At 51.3% G+C, this 22,067-nt stretch overlaps 1 protein-coding gene across 1 annotated transcript; it reads right to left on the bottom strand.

Moving 5' to 3' along the window:
- Positions 1-268: 268 nt before the first annotated feature.
- On the bottom strand, positions 269-21,232 carry LOC141476653 (mitogen-activated protein kinase 4-like). The gene is made up of 5 exons (XM_074165446.1): positions 20,687-21,232; positions 10,685-10,829; positions 4,765-4,926; positions 2,764-2,965; positions 269-956 (listed from the first exon to the last, which is right to left on the bottom strand). The coding sequence occupies exons 1-5, from the start codon at positions 21,230-21,232 to the stop codon at positions 269-271; spliced, it is 1,743 nt and encodes a 580-aa protein (XP_074021547.1).
- Between the last annotated feature and the right edge of the window lie 835 nt (positions 21,233-22,067).

Here is a 22,067-nt window from a genome sequence, read left to right on the forward strand (position 1 = left end):
AAACAGGTCCCAGAGATTGCAAGGCAAGAGTGTTAAGGCAGTATAAGAAACTCAGTATTTCATTCACACCTCTTGATTCCCTTAAAGGTATTTCTAAGGCATCAAAAGGGGCATGTGGTTTGTGCTCGCCTTTTCAGAAAAAGGCATTCGGTATAGTGTAAAAAATGGATGCTCAATGACAGACGGAAGCCACCTCGGCCCCGGGCAATGGCCACACCATCAGAGAGGAACAGGGAGATACAGCGGGGGTTTCCCGGGTGTGGGTTCCTCACCATCGCTCTTTCTGGTACACCTCTGTTTGTACAATCTCACCAGGGTGCTCAGATATGCAGGCCCCATTGATGTCATTGAGCTTGTTGTCTGGAAGATCCTCAGGTTTTGTGCAAAGTTTCAGTGCCCTGGAGATGAAGACGTCCAAGTCAAACTCAGGGTCTGTCTCACTGTTCACCTCCGTGGGTTCTTTGTGGAGATGGTGAGGAGAAGATGGCAGGCTCCGTTCCTGAATCTCTGGAAGAGGACTGGGACACTCCAGACCCACCTGCGTGCTCTTCACCCACTGAGCAATCTCCAGAAAGAGGTTGGATGGTTCTTCTTCCAGCGATAGCTCAGCTGTGGGTGCTATGGTTGCTCTTTTCCAGTGGGATAAATCTAAAATCAGCTTGGGCTCCGAGTAATGATGGGGCTTATTGTCTCTCCACAGCAATTTGTCCAAGTAGGAAGGAGACCCCACTTTGTAATCGCATGATTTCCCACAATCGGCATCAAAAACTCGGTCCATGGATGAGTGGGATAGCTCCAAGAACCTCTCTGAGCTGCTCTGTGAGTATTTCCGCGGATCAACTTGTGCTTCCTCCGCAATGGATTCAGACCCTGCCCGGGGGTCCCGCTGAACCTCATCCATGTCGTGGTATTTATCGTGTCTCCATTCCAAATCGGAGGAGAGGCTGACGTGATACCTGCGGAAGACACGCTCCTATTAGACACGTGGACGAGGGCTTCGTTAGAAGCAGCAGTGCTCAGACTGATAAGCACGGTGCTGCTGCTGCTATTTTTACCTTTTTCTTGCTAATACACCACTTACCTACAGATCTTTACCTTGCTATTAATATTAGAGACCTTTTTCTTGTGTTTTAAAAAAAGCAAGAGGGATGAGTAATTTATCAAGAGTCTGAGATGGGACCAGTAGTAGGAATAGAAGCCCAACAACCAAACCAGCTGGCCCCTTCATTTAGCCCTTCATCACCTTCCCTCCACTTGGGATGAAAACCTCATTAACAATATTAATAATCAAAATGTCCCTCAGCCCACAGAGAAGTACCCGCAGTGTGAGCGCTCCTTGCTTGTTGCCATAAAAGTAAAAAAGGTGAGCTTAAATCCCCCCTGAGACTGGGCATCACCAGTTTACTCCGACGTCGTGGACCAAGAGCATCCCTGAAGGCTGCTTAGCGATAACTCCTCAACCAAGTCGAACTCCCCGGATCGCAATTACCTGACAACACTCATTCTTTTCAAAGTGACATCTAATTTACTGGCTCCTCACTGAGCTGCCTTTAAAAGATGTGTTCTCCCAGGTATTTGGGCTCTATGTCCCAGCAACGAAACGCTCTTCAGGTGTCCCACAACAAACAGGCAAAATAATTTCCCCGTTTCTAAAACACTCGGCTCGTGCGGCAAAATTTACAGCCCTCCAGCAAATGTCCCCAGCTGGGTTGCAGGACCAACAGCCTAGGTCTCAGCTTCTTGTGACACACCAAGAAATATAAAAGCCAAGAGGTAACAGGGTGACAAGGTGACCTCCAGCAGCTGATTTGCTGCTTTGGGGACTATAACTGGCAGGAGCTGTGGCACTGAAGATATCCTGAGAAAAGCTTCCAGCTTTCCTCTTTACCTAATTTACCCGGTTGTCCCCTCCCAGCCTCCATCCTGATACTTGTTCACTCAGGCAAAGAGATTAATAATAGGGATTTAGATTATTTTCTCAATGCTGGTGAAATATAGTGGATTAAGAAGGTGAGGAGATGTAATTGCTGTGCAGAGACGAACAATGCTGCAGACATCCTCAGCCAGCTCACCCCGCTCAGCTGGAAAGAGCTCTATAGGAAAATGAACTTAGTTAATTCTTAGCTGCTTATTTCGTCCCACCTCCTCCAGTACTGGGACTGGCCTGGTAACTGGGATAATCATCTAGGACATGAGAGACCTCAGCTCAAGGCTTTGAGCTGCTCTGAACTTCCTGTGCAACTTTCAGCAAACCATTTAAAACTCAACACTATTAAGGGTGGGTTTTTTTTTTTTAAAGACCCCAGCTCTGTGGCCTCTGGGGCTTATGTGCCTTGAAAAGTGATAAAAATAGTGCTCCAAATCAGGCCTGGTGCCCAAAAGGTGCAAAAACCACCTTATTTTATAACTGGTATTAAGGGACAGAAGACAGAAGGAAGAACAGTAGCATCACTTAAAGAGACATAACTCAAATGAAGACAATTTGGGCTGTTAATAAAACCAAGAGGGGAAAGATACTCGGGAACTAGAAGGTGCAGACTCAACATCTGCTCCCTGTGGAAATCAGCGATGAACATCTCGTTGGCTTCAGCAAGGTGCCAGCTTGGGCTAGAATTACAATATGGCAGAAAGAAGGAAAAAGAGGGTGTTTTTGGTGGGTCTGGAGCACGTGTGACTAAACCCAATCAAAAGCAGGTCAGAGACTCACCAGCCTGAAGAATTTAAGCCAGGATCTGGTCTGTGACCCAGCCCTGGGTACCGTACCTGTCCCAGTTAGACATCTGGCTCTGGTTGGCTTCCATCAGTAAGATATCATCAATCTCATCCTCAATCCGGAACGGATGCTGAGACACCGGTTCATCCTCGGGGCAGGAATACGGACTCATGTAGGGATGCTGCAGACCCATCTCAGCCGTTAATCGATCCATAGGGTTAAACGTCAATATTTTCTCCAGAAAATCAATAGCTGTGGAGCAGAAAGAAACAAGCTCACTAATTCCTCAAAAGCAAAACCAGCTTCCTCTCCAGGACGGGCCGCACCAATCCCCCCATAATGAATCCCCTCGAAATAAGAAAGGAATCAAAGGTCACATCCCTTGTGCGTCTAAACCGGGTGCTTCTGTCCTTGCTGCACCCATCTCTCCCCCCGTGGGAGCTGTGCGCTCGCAGGGGAGCAATCCCGCAGGTGTCACTTCATCTAGCAAGGCAGGAGAAAGGACCGTCATGAGCATCACACCTCCACGGGACAGCACATACACGTGACACCCGCTGCTGCGAGCCCGGGTCAGAATGCTACGCTTGTAACCCCCAAAAAAGACCTCGGGATGATGTCGGGGTTTGATTCCACACTCTCAGATCCATTTGACGAGCACGGTCCATTTCAGACAAGTATTTCACATCCTTATGCACAGCCGAAGCGGGATTAGATTTAAAATGTGATTTTTAAAAGTCCTCAAGACCACGAAATTATTTTGCCCATTAATATTTAAAGGATTCTGAGTGCCTACAATCATTTTAGAAAGACTGCGGAGCATGAACTCCTTCGACGATGATGAAGGAAGAAATTAAGTGCAATTAAAGCGACGAGAATTAAATCCAAACGTGGAGGGTTTGTTGTGATTCCTTTGATGATTCCTTTCACGGAGGTTATGTGAAAAAATCAAATCCTGCCATTAAAGGTGTTGCTTATTCAGTTGCTTCTTGGTGCAGCGAAGAATCTCTTAGAGTTCAGATAAAGCAAACAGGAATATGCCTTTCTTCATTGACAACCTTTTCGCTGTACCTCCAGAAATATCCCCGTTAAAGATGTTAATTGTGTGAACGGGACCCGTTTCTTTAGGGGCAAAATCACTCAGCAGAAAGGAAGGGCCGTACCTATTGCCTCAGTGCTTAAACATTAACCAATATCCGATTGTCTCCCATGGGATTATTTCATTGCTGGGACTAATTAAGTAGGAAGGAATCAATAGCTTCATAAGGTCACCGACTGCGGGCGAGAAGCGTGGCGGAACGATATATTACGAGTTACATATTACGATATATTATGGGTCAGAGAGGCAGGAAAACGTTGATGAATTATTCAAGGGGTGCAGGTGACCTTTCTTCCCGCAGTGACGACGGGGAATAAATCCGTTCCTCCTCGCTGGAGGCTGACGCGGTCCCCGGGTAACCCGGGCATGGCCAAGCCCAAAGAACGGACGTCTTACACCTAAGAGTTATGCCAGCCAACATGGCCTTGACCTCTTCCCAAAAGCAGGTGGCCGGGTCCACCAGCCCGGTTTAAGCCTTGGAAGGAGGTGAGAAGAGCTGACGTGCCCTGGTCCACGTTGCTCAGCTCTGGCTGAGAAAGATCTCGCTGCCTACAAAGCTGCTGAGGCTGAACCCTCACTTTACAGCTCCAGAAGAGGAATGGAAAGGGAGGGGAGGAAGACTGGCATGAAGGGAATGCACCTTGGAAGCGTCTTGGAATCGTCTTGGAAGACCATTTCACCCGTATTTCTGTATGAGCTACCTGTGAGAAAGCTACTGCATCATGAGTGCTGTCCTGCAGCCCATGCCTTCCCTGGTGGGACAGCGAGCAGGACCTGAGGGGACAGTCGTGGGGATGTGTGAGCTCTGGGTGGGACCACACACTGCAAACCCCCAGATATCTGAATCCCGTTCACCAGCGTTCACGCACTTGGCCTTAGGTGACTCCCTGGGGAAATGAGTCTGAAAACATGGCAGCCAGAGGGACATTCCCAAAGCGAGTGGACACTACGGTACCTTCACTGTCCACTTCGGGGAGCAGCTTGCGCAGCGGCTTCCTCACTTCCCAGGTGCTGTTGATGAACGTGGGCATGACTTTGAGCAGCTCCTCCTTGTCTTCCTCGTGGATCACAGGGATCGTCTCCAGAATAAGCTGCATCTGTTCCAGCTCGTGACCCCCTAAACAGGCAGAAAACAGGCAGTGAGATGAGACCCAGGAGTTAAATTGGGGGTGGAGGGGGTGGTATTACTGGCCACCCTCCTGCATGGCCACCCCTTGGAAATCCACGATGATGCATCCCTGAATTAGCCACCTCTCTTTGCTCCAAGGAAAATGTGGTGGGACCCGCAGCCGGGTCACCTCTTTTTCAGGGTGAAAGAGTTAACACAGACAATTTGCCCTCCTGGTGTAATCACCCTGAGGCTGTCTGCGCAGCTTTTCGACTAACTTGGACATCTATTTAAAATGGCCATGAAGCAGAAGCCGTACCTGACTGAAATTGTTGGGCATGGGAGCCCCATTGGTGGGGTCCATCCCATCCTCCCGATGGGAAAGGGGCTTTTCTGACCTGGTCCCACCTGGCTGCTGGGTATCAAGTCAAGGCTCTGATGGTGACTGTCCCCACAACTGCTAGGAGCAATCGTATCTTTTTTAATCCTTTTCCTTCAGGAGATATTTATCCACACATCCCTAAGCCCCACTTCAGGACTGGCTACCAGTCAGTGAGAGGAGAGAAGCGGCAGCGGAGCGGAGCCGACTGCCTCATTAGTGAACGTTAATCCCATTCTTTAGCTTGCTATTGGATGTGACCAAGAGCTCCACGGCTGATTTCCAGCTTCCTACGTGCAGAGAGAAGCAGCCTGGCAGAAGTACCGAGTTGCACTATTGATTTTCTGTCTGCTGGAAATGCCGGTTATAAATACCCTGTCATTAGAGGCAGGACTATCCATTAAGACAGTGAACTGGCCGGGGTGAACAAACCAAGGGGGATTTTTTGGAGACCAAGGCCCTTGCTGTCCCACTGATGGATTTCAGGCTGCTCCACCGGCAACCAGCGCCCGGCTGATCCGCAGCAAGAGGAGTGAACCTCATTTATGGCACAGCACTTGTAATCAGTCTGCAGGGAGAGTGGAGACCTCCATCCAACTTGTAGGGGATGCTGGAGACCGTTGCTGGTGTCAAGCCCTCAAGCAACCCCATCCCTTCGGAGGTCCCTGGCACCTCACAGGGGCTGCCCTTCCCAGCCCAGGGCTCCCCATGGAGCAGGGAGGTTTCCAGACTCAAATCCATGGAGCAATCCCAAACACACACCCCCTGGGCAAGGGAAGGTCCAAACATTGAGGTTGGGAAAGGGTCTCCATGCATCATGGCCTCATCACTCAACAAGGTTCGGTTCAACAGAAGTCTACGAGCCAGGACATGGCAATGAACTTAGAGAACCCCAAAGCAACACTGACATTAGCACAGCCGGTCACCATCACACCACGTGTCTGCTCAGAACAAAGCCTCAGAAGAAGAAAGAGCAAGAGGAAAAGAAAAAAAGACTGAGGGACATCCTCTTAATATCAATCCTGGGCAAATGAATTGACTTTCCAATAGAAAACCTAATTTTAGGTCATCTAGAGGTTAGCAGCACGGCTCCAGGAGAAACTAAAGATGACCACCAGGAAACAAACACCTTGTTAGTCAGGCTAATTCCCAAATTGCCATCAAAAAGACAAGGTATTAAAAGTCACAAAGGCTTCGTGGCTGTTCTCCTCTCAGTGCAGCTCCGACCACTGCTCACTGAAGGCACCTGGCAGCCCAAAGGCACCGTGTTTAGTCACACAAAGAAGCTGCTAATGCAAGACAAGGAAGCATTAAATTATAGCTCTCAAGAACCCAATTCCCCACCATTATCCTCTATTTATGTAATTCCTCAGGACCTTCTGGAGGCATTCATCCCTGAAAAGAAAAAAAATGAACTACAGACGGAATAAACGCAAGGTGCTGTCGTTACCGAGGAGAGCAGGAGGAACTCTGCAGCCAAGCCCTGCTGGTGAATTCCCCAGGAGCCAGCACTGATCCCACGGGAAAAGCCACCGCGCCACCTCCCAGCGCTCAGTCATGAGCACGGCCCCGCTGGTGAACCCCACGGAGATCAGCGAGGACAGGTGGCTTTTCTTTGTCTCCTATTTTTTCTGGCAATGCTTTGGGATACGCTTCGGCAGCAGAGGGTGGAGAAGGCACTGGAGGGAGCTGTAGCCACTCAGTTACGGATGCTCGTCCCCATTTTCCACACTCTCTAAAGGTCTGCAAACCAGGTTTTAGCTGTTGGAGACGTTCTACTCTGCCGCGAGCTTTGGGTTACCCAAATTTCTTGTGCCCTCCTGGGGTTCTGCCAAATCTAAAGCTGCTCCCACCACGGCATCATCCAGGGGAAGGGCAACGGGGCTGGGGGTCCCGCTCTGCCGGGCGCTCGTTAATTTGAGTAGCAGAATGAAAGCGGGGAGTGACATCTATTCCTAATAACCGATCACCTTAATTTAACGGCGTCGCTTAAGCACCCCAGACAGAGTACTGAGTTAATTATATTGACTTATGCTAAGCACCCGATTTAAATTGTGCCGCTGACGCATACTCAAAAAACAATTTATCCAGCGTAAGGCAATTACTGGAGGTTTGAAACTTTCTGGGAACTACGTCGCTGTTATTTCCCACGGGGTGTTTGCCGGTGACCCAGGACTCTCCAAAAGCCTTGTCCCTCAGCCACAGAGCACGGCTGCATCTGGCCAGGAACAAAGTCCTTCTCCCAAGGAAAGAGGAGAAGAGCGAAGCCAGTTTTCGCTGTTCTGAGGTTTGGGATTTTATTCTCCTCCTCTTTGGACACCAGCAGATGAAAGAGGGAGGTGACATGCCCCACTGCCAGGCTCCCACCCCAGCTCTTCTTTACTTACTGGTATAGGAGGAGGCCAGGACAATGAGGCACGGGGCCAGGACCTTCCTGTAATGGCTCCACAGCCTATTTTTAAAGCAACCCAAAAGGAATATGTATTTTGAGCTTTGGTTTTGATCCCCACCCATTATCTCAGTATCCCGCCATCATCTGGGGGCTTATTAAGTGATCGCAGAGGGCTGGAAAGCATAGAAGCAGGGATGCTTGCAGCACTTATCTGGCTGAGTCCAGTCTCTGATCTTCCAAATCCCATCTCCTGAATCCCTAACCTGCTGTGGGCTCTCAGGAACCGACCTGCAAAGTAGATTCCTGTATGGATGCTCTGGGGCATTAGCCAGGACAAGGCTGATCTCACCCATCGCCACGTGCAACACCAGCATGGGCACTTCGGCTTGTTCTCCAGCTGCCCTTTATGAGCAGTAGTGGAAAAATACATATTTCTAAGGCACAATCTCAGCTGAAGGCAGAGAGCTAACAGAGGCCAGAGCAATCACATCCTGGAGCTGCCTTTTCCTGTGTCTTTGACCATGACAGGAGCTTTAAGGACCAGCTTGGACACCTAGATGGTAGATTGCTGGTGTCAGCCAACGCAGCTTCTAACCTAGGGGTCCTCAAACAGCACGAAAACCAAGCTGGGGCTGAAAGAGGGGTCAAGCACGGTTTGGAAAGCCAGGATAAAGATGAGTGCTTGGGTGCTCTGATGGGGTGAGCCAGAGAAGGACCTGGACAAGCCCATCGTATTTTGCTGTTTGACATGAGGAGCAAGTACATGAAAAGAGAGATTGACTTAAGAGTCCAAAAGGGTTTCCCTGGGGCTGCAGCTACGACCAGTTTAACACAAATCAGCGCATTGCTCTGGTCTGGTGCAACTCCCGTAGGACTGGGACCCTGTCATCTGCACTGGGGTTTGCTTCTGCTGCTCTGGTTCACCTGGGGCTAGTTCTGGTCTGCTGCCCTGGACTGCCAGAGCTTTAGCTCTGCCCTGGGAAGACATCCTCCAGTTTGCTTCCAGCCAAAAAGGTCGGAGACCCTTCCATGGTGCAAACCACAGCTCGGCAAGGGCTGGCAGAGCTGTCTCGGGAGCTCACTCACGTGCGGCATCTCCCAGCAAGACCAAAAAATGAGGAACAAGTGGCACATGGAGATGTTCCCGCTCCTGGAATATATGCCAGGGAGGCAGCAGGAGCAGCTAGGTCCCTGGACTCAAAAATTTTTGAGGAGGGAAGACCAAGGACAAGAAAAGGAAGGAAGGAGAGGGAGGCGATTTTACTGTTCTCTTCTGCTTAATTTTCAGCTTTCACAAAAGAAACATGGAATCAGGGAATCACGGAATTGTCAGAGTTGGAAGGGACCTCTAGAGATCATCTGCAATCAAACACTGGCTGCGGAGATCTGCGGTGCACTAAAATATTTGTGAAGAAAGTGTCCTCCTCCATTATTAATGAGTCTAATTATTTATTTACACAACGCTGCAAACAGCTGCTCGTGAAACGCGTTAAACCCTGTCATTCAAAATACCAAGGGGCGACGGCGGAGACAACCGAGGAGCAGCATCGCTGCAGACCCCGGGCAGGGAGGCAGCTTCTTCCATGGGCAGATTCCTGAGCGAACGGCTCCGCGTCCCAGCTCGGGAAGCACAGCTTTGCTCCCAACAGCAGCATTTTCAGAATTGTATTAGATAAAGATTTGCATCTCAAGAACAGCAGCGTTGAGCTTCAAATGCTGCACTGATAATTACGCACTCCTTGATGGAGCTTTTTTTATCTCCTTTTCCTTGCACCGCACCTTTACAATTCCAATACCCGCTTATAGGAAAATCCTGAAAATGGCTGAAAATGTTTTCCCTCAAAGAAAAGAAATACCTTGAAGACACCAACCACAGAGTACAAACCTCTTGGGACAGGGCTACGTTATCTCATGTCCTTATACTCCACCCTATGATATTTTTTTAGCATCCTCCCTCCCAACAAAAAGCTCTTATTTTCTGTTGGAAACTCAGAAACAGAAGAAGGTATTGTTGTTTCACCAGAATTGTTCTTTGTTTGGGGTTTTGCTTTTGGCAGGAGATGGTTCCTGCTGAGCAAGGCTCAGCACGGAGACACCGATGACCCCGGCCAGCCTCGGGAAACCCACCAGTTGGTGGTTTCCCACTGGGTGCCATCACACCGTGTGTCCATCCCAGACAACCGCAATAGGGCAGAGTGAAGATCAAGATGGTAACTCTCCTCCGGCCCCAAGGGCCTGCCTGCACCAGGGAAGTTTGCACCAAACAAGGGACCCTCTAATAGCAGACAGAGGTTGTGCAAGTGGAGTTTGGAGACTGCTCTCATGTCTAATAACCAGCTGTGGGATCCTCGTAGTGATGCTGGCTACAAAGAGAGGGGAATCAGAGAATCACAGAATGGTTTGGGTTGGAAGGGACCTTAAAGATCATCCAGTTCCCACCCCCTGCCCTGGGCAGGGACACCTCCCACCAGACCAGGTTGCTCAAAGCCCCCTCCAGCCTGGCCTTGAACACCTCCAGGGATGGGGCAGCCACAGCTTCTCTGGGCAACCTGGGCCAGGGTCTCACCACCCTCACAGCAAAGAAGTTCTTCCCCAGATCTCATCTCCATCTCCCCTCTTTCAGGGTCAAACCCTTCCCCCTCATCCTATGGCTCCCCTCCCTGATCCAGAGTCCCTCCCCAGCTTTCCTGGAGCCCCTTGAGGGACTGGAAGGGGCTCTAAGGTCTCCCCGGAGCCTTCTCTTCTCCAGGCTGAACCCCCTCAACTCTCTCAGCCTGTCCTCACAGCAGAGGGGCTCCAGCCCTCGCAGCATCTTTGTGGCCTCCTCTGGACTCTCTCCAACAGGTCCATGTCCTTCCCGTGGTGAGGACTCCAAAGCTGGACATAGCCTTTTTTTTTTTGCATTCCCTCTGCCATGCTAGAAGGCCTTTGAATTGGGTAGCAAGGAAGGAGGGAGAGAGGAAAAAAAAATTAAACAACGGGAGCCAGACACCTACCAGCGAAGAGCATCCTTCCTGTCAGCATCTCGGCCAGGATGCAGCCGGCCGCCCACATGTCGATGGCTTTGGTGTAGTTGTTTGGCGAGAGGAGGAGGCGAGGGGAGCGATACCATTTTGTCACTAAGCCTTCGGAAAGGTAACCCTGAAAAAGGAGAGATAGAGACATCAGCATCTTGCAAGAGAGCTCCTCCGCTTTTCCCTGGTCAGCCCTCGCTGCCCGCGGTGGTCCCACCATCGGATCCAGCAGGAAGCAAAGAGGTAAGACATAGACCACTGGAAATAGAGATTCTTTGGTGCTCCAGGAGGCAAAACACTTGCTGCTCCTCAAAAACCTTGTTTGCTCTTTGTCACCGTGCCATTTAAGCACTTTCTGCAAAGGACAGATGGCTTTGATGGCACAGATTTGCAGATCATACCTGCAAAAGTTATTTCAGGTCACTGCTAGAGGACTTCGATGTATTATATAAATCCCAGGGCCACCACCTGAGACGTTTTGGATGTTAAGCACATTATTTAAGCGCCGTGCTGGGTCCCGGCTCTAACCCAGCAGTGCGTGAAGGAAGCCTTTCCCAGCTCAGTACCCCAAGCACAGCGCTTAGATATCCAAACTGGTTACCAGTTTGCAATCTTTTGCTGATTCTGTCTCTAGTTAATCCTATATCTACAGTCCCTCCATAGCCACCTAAACCTCTACTAACAGCAACCTACATCCCGCTGAATTCCCACAGATTCCAACCCCCTACTGAATTCCCATGGATCCAAGTCCCAGCACTGATGCTGAAAATGAGTTTTTAGAGGGCACAAGGGGACACAAGACCGGAGCAGAGGTGGCACTGGGAGCACAAAGGGATCCCAGAAGATGCTCTCAGCAGGATCTGGCCTCGCACAGAAGCCAGGTGAGTTCACTCTGCCTCCATCATCAGGATGCTGCTGTAGTGAACCCCGCTTCGGTTTGGGGCATGTGCTGGGAAGCGCGGATGAAGTCATGCGGCATCTCACCCCTTGGGAAGTGCGGATGAAGTCATGCGGCATCTGACAGGGGTGAGATGTAGGATCTCGTAATAAAGAGGAAAACTAGGGAACGGGCAGAAGAAACAGATTCGTGGAGAAACATCACTACCACGTGGAAGGAAAGCCTCCTGGACCAGCAGATGTCTTAAAGCATCACTGAGTGGGCAACAGCCCCACAAGGGCTTCTAGCCAAGACTCTTGAGTGGGTGACGTGGGGCAGGTCCCCATATCCTCCGTCCTACTTTGCTTACAGTGAGGACGGTCGGTTGGGATGCTTGCCCTGGTTTTAAAGGAGATGTCCCCAGCAGCGCCCCACGGGACAAAGACCGAGCGCTGTCGTCTCCTTGGACCGCAGCCCTCCCGCTTCCGGACTCACCCGGGAGATTCGACACAAGTGCCAAGCGCTCAGCAGCTCTGGCAGAAATCAAGGGGACGCGTTTTCAAGCCTGTCAATAACGCTGGCATCGTAAGGGACATCCCAGCGCCACCGGCTTCGCTCGCCGGCCACGCTCCGGATGCGCGGGCGCCACGCCGGGGTGGGACGTGAATGGATATTTCATCAGGATAATGCTGGAATATTCATAAGCGGCATTTTCTATATTAAATATAACGCACCGACAGAACGAGGCAGATTGAACCGCAGCAGAAAAGAAAATAAAATTAAATGATAAAGTCGAATTGCATTTAAATGCCATGAAGCATTTGGAGAGCATCAAAATGCAATGATGTGGATACGGTTCATGTAAAAACTCTGTTAAAAACCCCACACTAACTGATATAAGTTTCATAAACTGTTTTCAGTCGCGATATAACATCTTGTAGGATGCTCCAGGACACATCTCTCAGCTTCATGCGAGAGCGGTTTCACCGTCACAAAGACCACCAGGTTTGTGACGCTCCTCTTCCCCCAATGCAGGTTTTTCTTCCAATTCACAGAATCGCAGAATCCCAGAATGCTATGGGGTTGGAAGGGACCTCTGGAGATCATCTCCTCCAACCCCCTGCCAAAGCAGGGCCACCCACAGCAGGTCCCACAGGAACGGGTCCAGGCGGGGTTGGAATGTCTCCAGAGAAGGAGACCCCACCACCTCCCTGGGCAGCCTCTTCCAGGGCTCTGACACCCTCACAGGAAACAAGTTGCTCTTCATATTTAGGTGGAACTTCCCATGTTCAAGTTTGTGCCCGTTCCCTCTTGTCCTGTCCCTGGGCACCACTGAAAAAAGACTGGCCCCATCCTCCTGACACCCACCCTTGAAGTATTTATAGGCCTTGATCAGATCCCCCCTCAGGCTTCTCTTCTCCAGACTCAAAAGACCCAAGTCCCTCAGCCTTTCCTCATCAGAGAGATGCTCCAGGCCCCTCATCATCTTTGCAGTCCTCTGCTGTCCCCTCTCCAGCAGTTCCCTGTCCTTCTGGAACTGGGGAGCCCAGAACTGGAGCCAGTGCTCCAGATGGGGCCTCCCCAGGGCAGAGCAGAGGGGGAGGATGACCTCCCTCCTCGACCTGCGGGTCACACTCTTCCTGATGCCCCCCAGGATGCCCTTGGCCTTCTTGGCCACAAGGGCACATTGCTGGCTCATGGTCACCCTGTTGTCCACCAGGACTCCCAGGTCTTTTCCTCAGAGCTGCTCTCCAGCAGGTCACCCCCACCCTGTCCTGGTGCAGGGGGTTATTCCTCCCCAGGTGCAGCACCCTACACTTGCCCTTGTTGAAGTTCATCAGGTTCCTCTCTGCCCAACTCTCCAGCCTGTCCAGGTCTCGCTGTATGGTGGCACATTTTGGAATTCCCAAACGGGCAAGTCGTCAAGCTTTTAATCAGAAAGGGCTCGCTTTTAAAAGCACGTTTTAATTATGGTCTTCTTAAGATAAGTTGTAATGGAGGCTGATTAGCCGAGAACTTTCATTTATTGCTGTTATATTTTTGGCTAATGCTGCTGAATCAGAACCGGCACAAAAGCGTCGCCCAGTTTCAGCTACTGGAATTATTCCCAATGTTGGTATTTATTGGAAGAATCCTAAGAAAAGAAACTTTGGGGATAGTGATCCAGGGCAATTCCTGGCGGGAGCAATTTCTTCCCTTTCCCAGCAAAGGGATGCCACTCTCTTACAGATGTAATGCTCGGTTCACGCGTTTCTCCTCCCTGACGGCAAGACGGATTTGAGTTCTCAGAGTTTACGCAAAACGTATGAGCGATATACTGCAAATTTCTATACGTTGCAACAAGCCAAACCTTTTCTTCCCCGGGTATCTCTCCTGTATGGGAGAAAATTCCCTCACCGACTATTTTTGGATACATCTTCAACCCCTCCCCTGCCGTGTGAGGTTACTGATAATTAATTAGCAGCGCCTCTCATTGCCCTGCCCTCTTCTGTTACCCACCACCGCGTATTCGACTGGAGCCTCCCTCTTTTCATCACCCACCACCAAGCCCAGGAAGGACGTGTGGAGAGGAGCAACCTACAGCTTCTCTCCATCCCACCCACTCCTGGACCATACAGCTGGACCTCCTCTTGCTTCCCGTGGCATTCCGCTGCTGGGCTCCGGGTTATCCCTCCTCTTCCTCAGCGGGAAAATACCGGGAAGGGAGGTTTGAAAATCAAGACTTTTCCAACCCGGCTCCCGGTGGGAGTGGTTGGGGGTGCTCCCCAGCCAGGCAGCACAACACTCCAGTCCTGAGTGGCTTATCCAGCCCCAACATCTACGTCTGCTCTGCCTCCACAGTGGATAAAAACATAGTCTAGATTATTATTTTTATAAAATATATAAGATAAGTTCCTGTCCCAGCACCTGGAGGAAGTAACTACAGTCCTGTGGACTATCAAATCCTATGGAGAAATATCACCACGGCTTTGGGGCAGGCACAGCTGCAGGATGTCTGGGTAAGGACCCACCTAAACCTGGGTTAGATACAGGCTCAACTCTTTCCAAGGCTGAGGGCAGCAGCTGGGCCAGGATGGAGAGCCCAAGCACTTCCAGCCATCGCCTGTGCAAAGCAGGGTCTTCAGCACGAGAATTTCACCATTTATATAGATTCAACCAGACAGAAAGACCGAGAGCAGAAGCACATTAATTACTTCTAATTAAGACGGAGCATACATCTTCACGGCAATATTCTGCGGATTCAGCACAGCCCTTTTTGAACTGAAGAACCACTGGAATCTCTTTAAAAACCAATATAAAGGAGTTAATTTAAAACCAGAAATAGTTTCAAGTCCAGACCTTGCTCTCAAGCCCTCCCACGCTATTTTTTTTTTCTTTTGCAGTTTGCAAAGAAAAATGGATGTTTTTTTCTCTAATCTTTACACAACACGGATTTTTTGCGTTGCTTATAACGCCACAAGGAGAAATTCCGGGCGGATGCAGGTGCTGCTGCATCCTGGTGTCACCGTGGTCACGGCACGCTGGACCCGCCTGCATCCCGAGGGCACCGAGGCAGTACGTGGGGAGCACAGCGAGACCCACCGACGCTCCAGTACAACCGGTGCCCAAACTGGGAGCTCCACCTTGGAGCTGGAGGGACCAAGGGCACGTCTCCTTGGAGGCGGATGCCAAAATTCAGGATCCCACCTACTGCAAACCTAACGCTGCAGCCCAAAGCCTCTCCTAAGTGTATTTCACACCAAAATCCATCTTTCTGTGCTCAAAAAGCTGCACGCAAACTGGAAATCCAGCAGGATCCAGCCACAGCCTGTGTATCCACAGCTCCGTCCACAGCCAGGAATGGGATTTCTGCTGCTCCGCCCATGGGAGCCGGGTCGGCTCCTGCCACCAGTGGCTGCAGTGACAAGGGTGGGGGGACTCAAAATAGCACCAACCCCAAGCTTTTGGAATAATCCTGGTGCAGCAGCGGGTTACTGCCTCTCCACAGTGTGGTTTTTAACTTAATTTTTCAAAAAGCAGGTAGGGCAGTTCTAGGAGAGGCAGGGAAAGAAGCCGGGTTTTCAGGAACGTCACTCCATCCTAAAATAATCAAACGGCCGCTGTGTGTGACTCCAGCAGCGCGACGCGTGTCCTCATCCGTTTGGGATGACAGAGAGCGTTTATTTCAGGTCCGTAGACTATTCCGTGCTCCATCAGAGGAGAGGGAAGGAGGGCGCAGCTGCCCCTGGGGTTGAACGCGGAGGGTGGTCACCTCCGGGATGAGCAACATCCCACATCCTCATCTCCTTTGAAGACCTCCTCATGGCTTTTGAAGACCTCCTCATGATGACCCACCTGGGAACTGTATTGTTTTACTGGACGAGCTGGAAGCTATTATGTTTGCACTGATCAGCAAGTACAAAAACGAAAGGAAGGACTTCAAAGGTTTGAAGATGTTCTGGAAACTATTTAGCACGAGCTCTTCCCCTAAAAGGGCTGTCACACCCTCTTTAGCATGGAATTTCTGCCAATTAATGCTGTAATTAATGTTGCCAAGAGGTAAAGGGAGAGAGGGTCCCCTGGCAGCCCCATGCAGATGCCCCCAAGCGCTTTGGGGCACCCAGCAGAGCCCCCAGAAGAGGTAATCTGACTATCTCGTACAACATGGGCAGGCCAAAGAGTGTCCCACTTTGCTGCCTTATCACCCCAGTAAAGAGTTTCAGCAAGTCTCCATATCCCCATACAGCAGGTATTTCTGTTGTCTTCTCCAGGTAGGACCACCCAACCCAGCGGTCCCTATCTGACCAGCGCAGGGTGACACCCCACATGGGATGCACGGCCATGAGACTGTCCTCTGAAGTATTTATTATTCTTAAGTCTAGACATTCGTTGGTATTTATCCCAATTTTTAATGCTTGACTTTGCCGTCTCCCTGCTCTCCCATCCCTCCTGCCCATCATGAGCTGAGGGTGCTCAAGGGAGGACAGCATCTCATTTTTACACCCCCTGACCCCTCCAAACTTGGGGCAGATCACTTCTGGGCTCTCCTTTGGAGCCAAAGCTATTTATTAGGAATAAATACACACCCAGGCAGCCTCTGAAGAAATGCAGGCAGGGGCTGGACCATGGGGAGAAGGCAGCGAGGTGTGGGGCAAGCAGGACCACGAGGCTGTAGATGGAGAGGACACTGCAGAGCGCTCCGAGGGCGAAGGCGAGACGCTCGCGCTCAATAAGGACGTGGTTTATGGAAAGGGAAATGCTCGGCTTTGACTATTTTGGCATAAGGACCTCATGGAGGCCGAAGCCGGCCCTTATCTTCATCTCCAACGCTCCTCCGGTCACCATTTGGGCACCAAGTCCCACAGCAAAGCGTTCAGACCACAAACAGCAACGACCGAGGAAAAAGGGATTAACGTGGAGATGTTCTAGAGGGATAAACAGCGGGATTAGCTACTCCCGCGGATAAAAAGTAGTAAGAAGGGAGAGAAAGGAGTCTTCACAGCTGGATGGCGAGAGCATTGGGGAAGGCACAGGGCGTCAGAGAGAGGGGGACCCACAGGATCATCTCCTGAGGGTCCTCTTCTGCTAGACCTGATATTCTGAGCCCTAAAGAGATGTTTGCAAGCACCCAGAGAGCTTAGAAGTGGGTTTATCTGAGACAGGGCTAAAATTTAAGCCGTCAGGTCTGAGCAGCCTGTGAAGGTGCAGACCCAGATCTGGACATGACCTTGGCGGTTTGCAATCCATCTTGTTTGCTACTGGGGAGTTTCAAACGAGCAGATGCCCCCGTGCTGCTCTTACCCCACGGAGAGAGGGATTTGAGCGGCAAACACCGGCCAAACAGTGGGAGAAACGCAGGCAGAGCTGCTCCGCTTCAAAGCTGGTGAAGGCCAGGACCCTACTGTGGTCCAGGGCACCTCCCAGAGTAGGGGACCTCTCCCTTTCCCACCAAAATATCCTAATGACACGGTTGCCTGCTGCAAGCCACGTAAACAAGACCCATCGCCAAGTAAGGACTATTATTTAGGTGCTTTATCTGTTTCTAACCCGGGTTTAAAATTCTGCTCACAACCTGCCGCAGTTATTATTTGCCGTTTGAACACCCAGCAGGATGGTTGGGGATTTGAGAAACGGCGGGTCAGAAGAGCTGTGACCTTTCAGACGGGTGACAACACGCAACCCGTGACTTTTTCATGTTAGCAGGCCCCAGCCACCAGATGAAGCTTCTTCCAGACACAAAACATCCTGAGGGGAAAGAAGACGACCCTTCCTCACCGCAAAGGCTGGCAAGAAAACATCACGCTAGAGGTTTGGAGGTTTGGTTAGTTCTCCACCGCCTTCAGAGGTTTGGATCTAGTGGGTCTTTACGGCAATTAATTACGCAGGGAGCAGGATTTTAACTGGGTTTGGGCATCTCTGTGTCAGCACTTGCTGGTAACACCAAAATTCAGGGTGCGAGGATCCCTGTCCTGCTCAACGCTGGTTGGCAGAGGGATGGAGGCTCAGGAGTGGTGATGCTCCGGTCCTCTCCCTCTTGCTGGTGCTTCTGCAAGAGCCCACACCCAGGAGCTTATAAATCTGTACGAGCCCTTGAGGAAGGAGGAGGTTGAAAGAGAAATACGGAAAGGAATTGATTTTTCTGAGTCACCTGAGAAATCAAAGGTCGGGACTGACCCAAGCCCCATCCAAGCCCTCCTGTTGTACCTCTGCCTTTGCAGCGCCCGTCACCTCGGCAAACACAGTCCTCCCCAGAGGACTGAATTTGGGAATAACTGACGTTATTTGCGGTGCCGGATGCTCAGCGCAGCGCTGCTATTTTCGGCTCTGGAGCGGTATCCAGGTCTCTCTGCACAGCGGGGCTCTGCCAGTTTTTCACACTGACGCTCCAACCTCCCACCCCTGGGAGGAATCGGAGGACGCAATGGCATCTTGAAAAGTTACGTCCCAGCACGAAACCGCAGCCCTTGAGAGCTCTTTCCCACTGCGCCGGCGGTTATTAAGGAGACGGAGAATTGCTTAGAAAAACCAATAATTCCGCAGCGGACACGGACAGACGACTCCTACCCTGATCTTGCCGTCTCTGAAAAGATGATGCTCCTTAAATCGGTGACCTTCTGCATTCACGTAGCGCTGCCTTGTTTGCAGGGGTTTTTTCCAGGAGTTACCCTCCCTTGGGAAAAGCCTCATGCTTTTGACTTTTAAAATGCACCTGACTTTAAAAAAAAAAAAAACACCACCAACACGCTCACTTGAAAATCCAGGAGCCTTTTCCTGAGCTGGGTAATAAATAATTGGTGAGGAAGGGAACACAGCGGGGGGGGAGGCAGCAGTGACAAGGACCCCGCGCTCTCTCCCCAGTGTCCCTTACAACCTTCTTCCCTTTCCCCAGGCTCTGTTTTTCCCCAAACCCCAGACTCGAAACCAGAAGGGATCAGGGCTCAGCTTCAGGATCAGGAGATCGTCTTTTCACCACCCTTTTCCCTCTTTCCCTTCCCTGCCTCCCTGCACGAAGCAACAGTGCCCAAATCAGAGCCGCGCTGGGCAGGAACTCAATGGCAAATGCAAAATGTATTTAAATCTCGTCCCAGGCGCAACGGCGGGTCCATGGGGGACACTGAGCTCGTCCACGCAAACATCCAGCTCAGCAAAATAGATTTTTATCTTATCTTAAAATACCAAAGAGCAACTTTAACCAGAAACCCACTGGTGCGGACCACGCGATACTTTGCTTTCTCCTGGGACGCTGTGGACCTGGGAGCTGATGAAGCCTCCGCCGCACTCCTCCACGGCTCCAAACCTCCAGCCTGGATGGCAACCTGCATTAAACATCTGCAACTCCCTCCAAAATCCATTAACGTCAGGATTGTGTGTTTCAGAGATTTCTCACGTGCTTTCCTTGCCTCCCTCCCACACCGCCTGCCCACTGGCACCACCTTGAGCTGCTCCACCAGAGAAGCCACCGTGACCTGCTCCCAGTTCCAACCTCTCTTTCTTGAGGGCGAGAGAAAGCCTGGGGGCAGCCGTGGGATGTCGTCCCTCCGTCCCAAGAGAGAGCAACACATCCAGGGCTATCCCACCGGGAGGCCTTCGCTGCTAGAGGCTGCCGTGCTGAATTAAATTCGTTAGAGGAAAAAATGCAGCTCTTTTAATAGCTGCATTTTTGCCTGAGTATAAACTGGTTTAGTACCTCGAATTCTTTTGCGGGGTTTGGCAGCTGCCTGGGAGTTCGACCCTTTGTGGAGAAGACCACAGCACCCAGCTCGCTAATTGCTTGTTAGAAATCACCGCTTCGGGGGAGTTTCAGGCCTCCTTGGGCAGACGGAGAAAAGCCGGTGATGGATTTCCCCTCCTCGAGGGCAGGTATCTGTTTTCTTGCATTTTGCTTTATTCCTCCTTTCCCTCCTTCTCCATCCCAGCCAGACCGCCGTGAGAAGGTGTGTGTGGACCAGGATGCAGGGGATGCCCAGGCTGGGGGACCCGGAGGGATTCTGGGCATCCCCTGCCCCGAGCAGGGCAGCAGTGGGGTACACGGGGCTGGACACAGCCACTCGCAGTTATTATTGCGTTATAATACGGTATATAACGAGCAAAACATTTCTACGTTATTCCCACCTTGACCTCGGATAAAAGAACATGACCGTATCTCAAAGACCTATCCCTCTTTCCCTATGATTAAATAAGTGGGATTCAGTGTTTTATAACAGCAGCAAAGCAAGAAGTTTAGTCATTTAAGTAAAGTGAGCAAACGCACACCTCCCCACAGCCCGTTGCTGGGATGGAATAAAATATATATTTGATATATATGATATAAAGCATTAAAAGATGGCTGAATGGCACTTGAACCCTTCCTGTGCTTTGCGGCGCTGGAGAGCCCTGGGCACGCTCAGCAGAGCTTAACCCATGGGCTTTGCCTGGGAAACACATCCTGGCTTGGGGAAGGAAGGGCAATTACTACCAGTGACCACCCCAGCAGGGCTTACAGCTGCCCAACCAGGCTCAAGGACCAGTTTCTCCTGAGAAGATCCACCACAGTCGGATTGCTTCACCCTACACGTGTTCAACGCCTCCCCGTGCCGGCCGGCAGCTCACCAAGAGACCACCGGCCTCGGCGATTCGGCATCACCTACCTTGTGCGAGTAATGTTGATCCACGATCCTGGCCAGCCCGAAATCGCCGATCTTCAGCACCAGGTCCTCTGTGCTGATGAAAATATTGGCCGGCTTGAGGTCGCGGTGGAGGACGTTGGCCGAGTGGATGTACTTCAGCCCCCGCAGCAGCTGGTACATGAAGAGCTTTGCGTGCTCCTCGGTGAGCTTCCCCTGCTCCAGCAGCCGCGCCAGGTCCGTCTCCATGTACTCCTGGACGATGTACACCATGTTAAACTTGAAGAAATCCCCGCGCAGGTTGGTCCCCTTCGGCCCCAACACCTCGTACACCTTCACGATGTTATCGTGGTCCAGGCGGCGGATGATTTTGATCTCCCGGAAAGCGTGCTTCATGCTCCGCGCGTCGCCAATGGTGATCTTCTTCACCGCCACTTTGCGGCAGCTCTTGCTGTCGAGGGCCGACAGCACCAGCCCATTAGCCCCAAAGCCCAAGGGGCGAAAATTAACGAAGCGACAGCCCAGGTCGTACCCGTACATGCTGGCGATGCAGTCGCACTTCTCGGCCATCGCGGGCTCCGTCCTCTTTGGGCTTGTTCCTCTTCGTCACTCGAAAAGCTGGGAGAGTCGAAGGGCTTCCCGATCACCAACGGGGTTTGAAAACAAGTGCCTCATTATTACTTAGAGACGCCCATCGTTTCAAGATGACACGCAGATGCGGGGAAAAGAGATGTGAACACACACACGCACCAATAAAGTGTTTTAAACTGGGTGAGAAATCAAGGGGCAGAAGAGATTTCCCGAGCAGCGAAGATAAACGCAGCCCAGAGATCTCTAGGTTATTTTTCTTGGGACTAAAAGCTCAGATCTGCTACATTTTCCAGCCGCTTTCTTGTTTTCCTTCTCCGATATCCCCCAGACGATGCCGAAGTATGGGGTGCAGCTGGATGCCCAGCCCCGCGTCCCCGATGTCTCAGTACCGGGGCAGCCGGCTGGCCCCGCCGTGGGGCAGAGCCCAGAGCAGCCCCATGGCCCCTCCGCTGCCCCAAACCCTCCCCGCCCACGAGTTCTGACAGTGTTTTCCCCACCAGCGAAGCGCATCCAGGCACCGGCCGGACTCCCCGATGGTCAGCAAAGCTTCGCCCGTCTCGTCGCTCCCTTTTGGGTATGGGCAGACCCCATCTTCCACGTCAGCAGATAGAAAACTCGGCGGCAGGAAATATTTTGCGGAGCAAAACTCACTTTATCGGCTGCGTTCAGCGCAGTAAGTTTCCACGCTTGCAGTTCCAGCACCTTCCCCTCGTACGGCTTACGCTGGCGAAGCCAAGGGCCGTCTGATCTTTACAGCTTGCCAGAGGAGCTTCCCGCTATCCCAGAGTTCCTGGTTATCCCTCAGCAGGTCTCA

The sequence above is a fragment of the Numenius arquata genome, chromosome W (assembly GCF_964106895.1).
Source record: "Numenius arquata chromosome W, bNumArq3.hap1.1, whole genome shotgun sequence".
Taxonomy (NCBI): domain Eukaryota; kingdom Metazoa; phylum Chordata; class Aves; order Charadriiformes; family Scolopacidae; genus Numenius; species Numenius arquata.